Source organism: Austrofundulus limnaeus, unplaced genomic scaffold (genome assembly GCF_001266775.1).
Source record: "Austrofundulus limnaeus strain Quisiro unplaced genomic scaffold, Austrofundulus_limnaeus-1.0 Scaffold19, whole genome shotgun sequence".
NCBI lineage: Eukaryota > Metazoa > Chordata > Actinopteri > Cyprinodontiformes > Rivulidae > Austrofundulus > Austrofundulus limnaeus.
Window position 1 is genome coordinate 1198426 of NW_013952421.1, and position 2583 is coordinate 1201008.

Consider the following 2583-nt stretch of genomic DNA (forward strand, 5'->3'; position numbering starts at 1 on the left):
ATTTTACGTTTTTTAACAAAAATATTAAATTATACACTAATCTAAATGAAAAAAAAAATCTAAATTTAGACAGCAAATGTCTACAAATCCATAAGCTAAATTTTTATTGATGTTGGTGTTTGCTGTAAACAAAGTTCTGTTTTTCCTCTTGTGGTTTTCAATATATTGCTGCTGTAATTAGATTCAGAGTGAAATTGGAGGGTTGCTGTTTGGGACTCGCATTGCAGCGAGTGGGTTTATGTTCACACCTATGCTGTCACTACATCTGCCACTGTTCAGTCTCTGATGGTCCAGTAGACAATCTCAATTTGAAATTAGATGACAAAGAAATGGATGCCATTCTCATACACATCGTAGGTTATGCGCTACAGATGGTTAAAGATACTCAAAGGGAGGCGGAGATGTGTGGTGGGACCATACACAACGCTCTGCCGTCTAAATCAGAGTGTTAATTTAACAATGTAACAATGCAATTTTTTTTTCCTCCTCCCTCATTTCATTTTGGACTGACGCGCGGTATATTATTGCGTTTAACACCTATCCCTGGAAGAGCTTAATACCCAGCTCCTACAGCTCTGCTCCCCTCTGTCAGAACATCGTTTTCTCCCTCTGTGATACCACCACAGAGACTGGGGATGGCAAGTGCCTCAGTACAACTCTGCCGTGTGATAGTGTTTCAAACAGGAGATGGCGTATGGGAGAAGCAGAATGCATTGGGGGTGAGGGGGTGGGCTTGGTTGTTCGAGGCACGTTGCCAATGTGGGATGCCTAAGATCGGCAAGGCTGATAATTCCCAGGCATGGCGGGCAATAACCCAGATGTTAGGATGTAATATCACAGCTGTGGATGGACAGTGCTGAGGTACCAGCCAAATAGACCTGGGTCTGAGCTCATCATGCTTGTCCCCATGCTGTCCCACCATATGGAAGCAATCGCACAGTCCTTTTAGGACCAGGAATAGATTCTCTTTAGGGGCCACTTACAGTTAAGTGGAATTGTTTTATTGGCCGCTGAGATAGAAATGTGTCCAAGATAAACACTTGGGATGACTTGGCTGAGGCCTGTTTTATATCGCTCCCCTTCTCCCTCTGTTCCTCTTCGTTTGAAGGGGCTGATATTTATAGGGCTGCGCTTGTGGTATTCCATGTTAATTCAGGTCCCTGAGATATGCTTTGATCCCCTCCGGATTGGGTGGCAATGTGGGTTGCGACCCTGCAGTGATGAGGAGGGGCCGGAGTAGCAGGGGAGTTGCAAGCGAGGCCGTTTGAAGCGGCGTCGCCGGGGCAGCCGAAGGAGCGAGGCAATCAAAGAGGCTAGAGCAGATTACGCTCCTGCTCTTTAATTACAGGCAGCTCTACACAACCTCTGTGCTGTTTGTTTTTACAGCCCTGGCCTATCACCGCACGGCCTCATGGGAACTCAGAACATGGAAACATATCAAGGCTTCTCTTCCTCTCACTCTCACTCCCACCGTGGCACACRGCACAGAGAAGTGGATTATTTGCTGGGCTGTCCTTCATTTCCTAGGTGTTTTGAAAACAAATGACTTTGGTTAGTTTTATAGCTGCATTTTAGTTAGAAAAATATTCTTCTGGTCAAATTAAAAGTGGATGAATCAGCCAACGTGCAGTAAACTCTGATGCTGGCCATACATACATACTCCATGTATGCATAATTTGCTGATGAGAGAGCTGTGCGGTCTGCATCATTACTCACTGCTGCCTGCTGTCTCGGGTGCAGTATGCCAAGTGTCCTGCCTCCCCACACTCAGTCTGGGAGCCAGTGATGAGTGGGACTGTCACAGCCAGGGACATCTGGCTGCTCGCTGACGTTCCTCTCTTCCTCTTTTTCCAGGAGCCTCCGCGGTGTGCCTCGCTTGTCAGTAGAGATGTGCTAATGTGCTCCAATAGAGATGCTACTGTATAGTGTAAACCTTTGTCCTACTTCTGTGCACTATGTGAACATGATGATATGTCAGGCAGGTAAAAGGAGGGGAAAGTGCAATGTGTTCATGTGAGGAGTTAAAAGAAAGGGAGATGGAAAGTAAAAAAAAAAAAGGGACTAAAAGAAGCCGTAACTGTGTCTTTGTGTGTGTTTCTGCCCTGCAGCAGAACCAAAACTATTCCCCACGCCCAGTGGAAGCACCAAAGAACCAGACGAAGAACCAGATGTGGACTGGTGTGCTTCATATCACTTTAGTAGAGGGACAGGACCTGCCGCAGTGTGGGCAGGGCGACATTTATGTCCGCTTTCGCCTCGGCGATCAGAAGTACAAGAGCAAGGTTGGGCTTATGTTTTACTTTGAATTTTTTTATTCTACCAAAGACATTTTTTTCCTTCTTTTCTCTAATGTCTCTCGGTCTTATCTTTGCTTGATCTTTATGGTTTGACTTTCTTCTCGCTCTTATCCTTTACTTCACAGCTTTTCTCCTCCCAGCAGGTGCCCGTCTGCGACTCACCTCCACCTTGGCTCACTGGGCCATGGCAGAGGCAGCTCATTAGACTGGGCAAGGCTGCCACTCACTTCTTAGTGTGCCACTGGTGCCGGGCTTCATTGCCTTCATTTACATACCCAGCATGCCC

The 2583-nt window shown here is 46.5% G+C and overlaps 1 protein-coding gene across 1 annotated transcript in view; it reads left to right on the forward strand.

The window, feature by feature from the left end:
• The window catches only part of mctp2a (multiple C2 domains, transmembrane 2a), a gene marked incomplete at its 5' end in the record, with an annotated part of 31026 nt that overhangs the window by 4843 nt on the left and 23600 nt on the right, over positions 1-2583 (forward strand). The window contains 1 exon segment of the mRNA XM_014003534.1: positions 2109-2282. Coding sequence (XP_013858988.1) covers positions 2109-2282 — 174 coding nt within the window.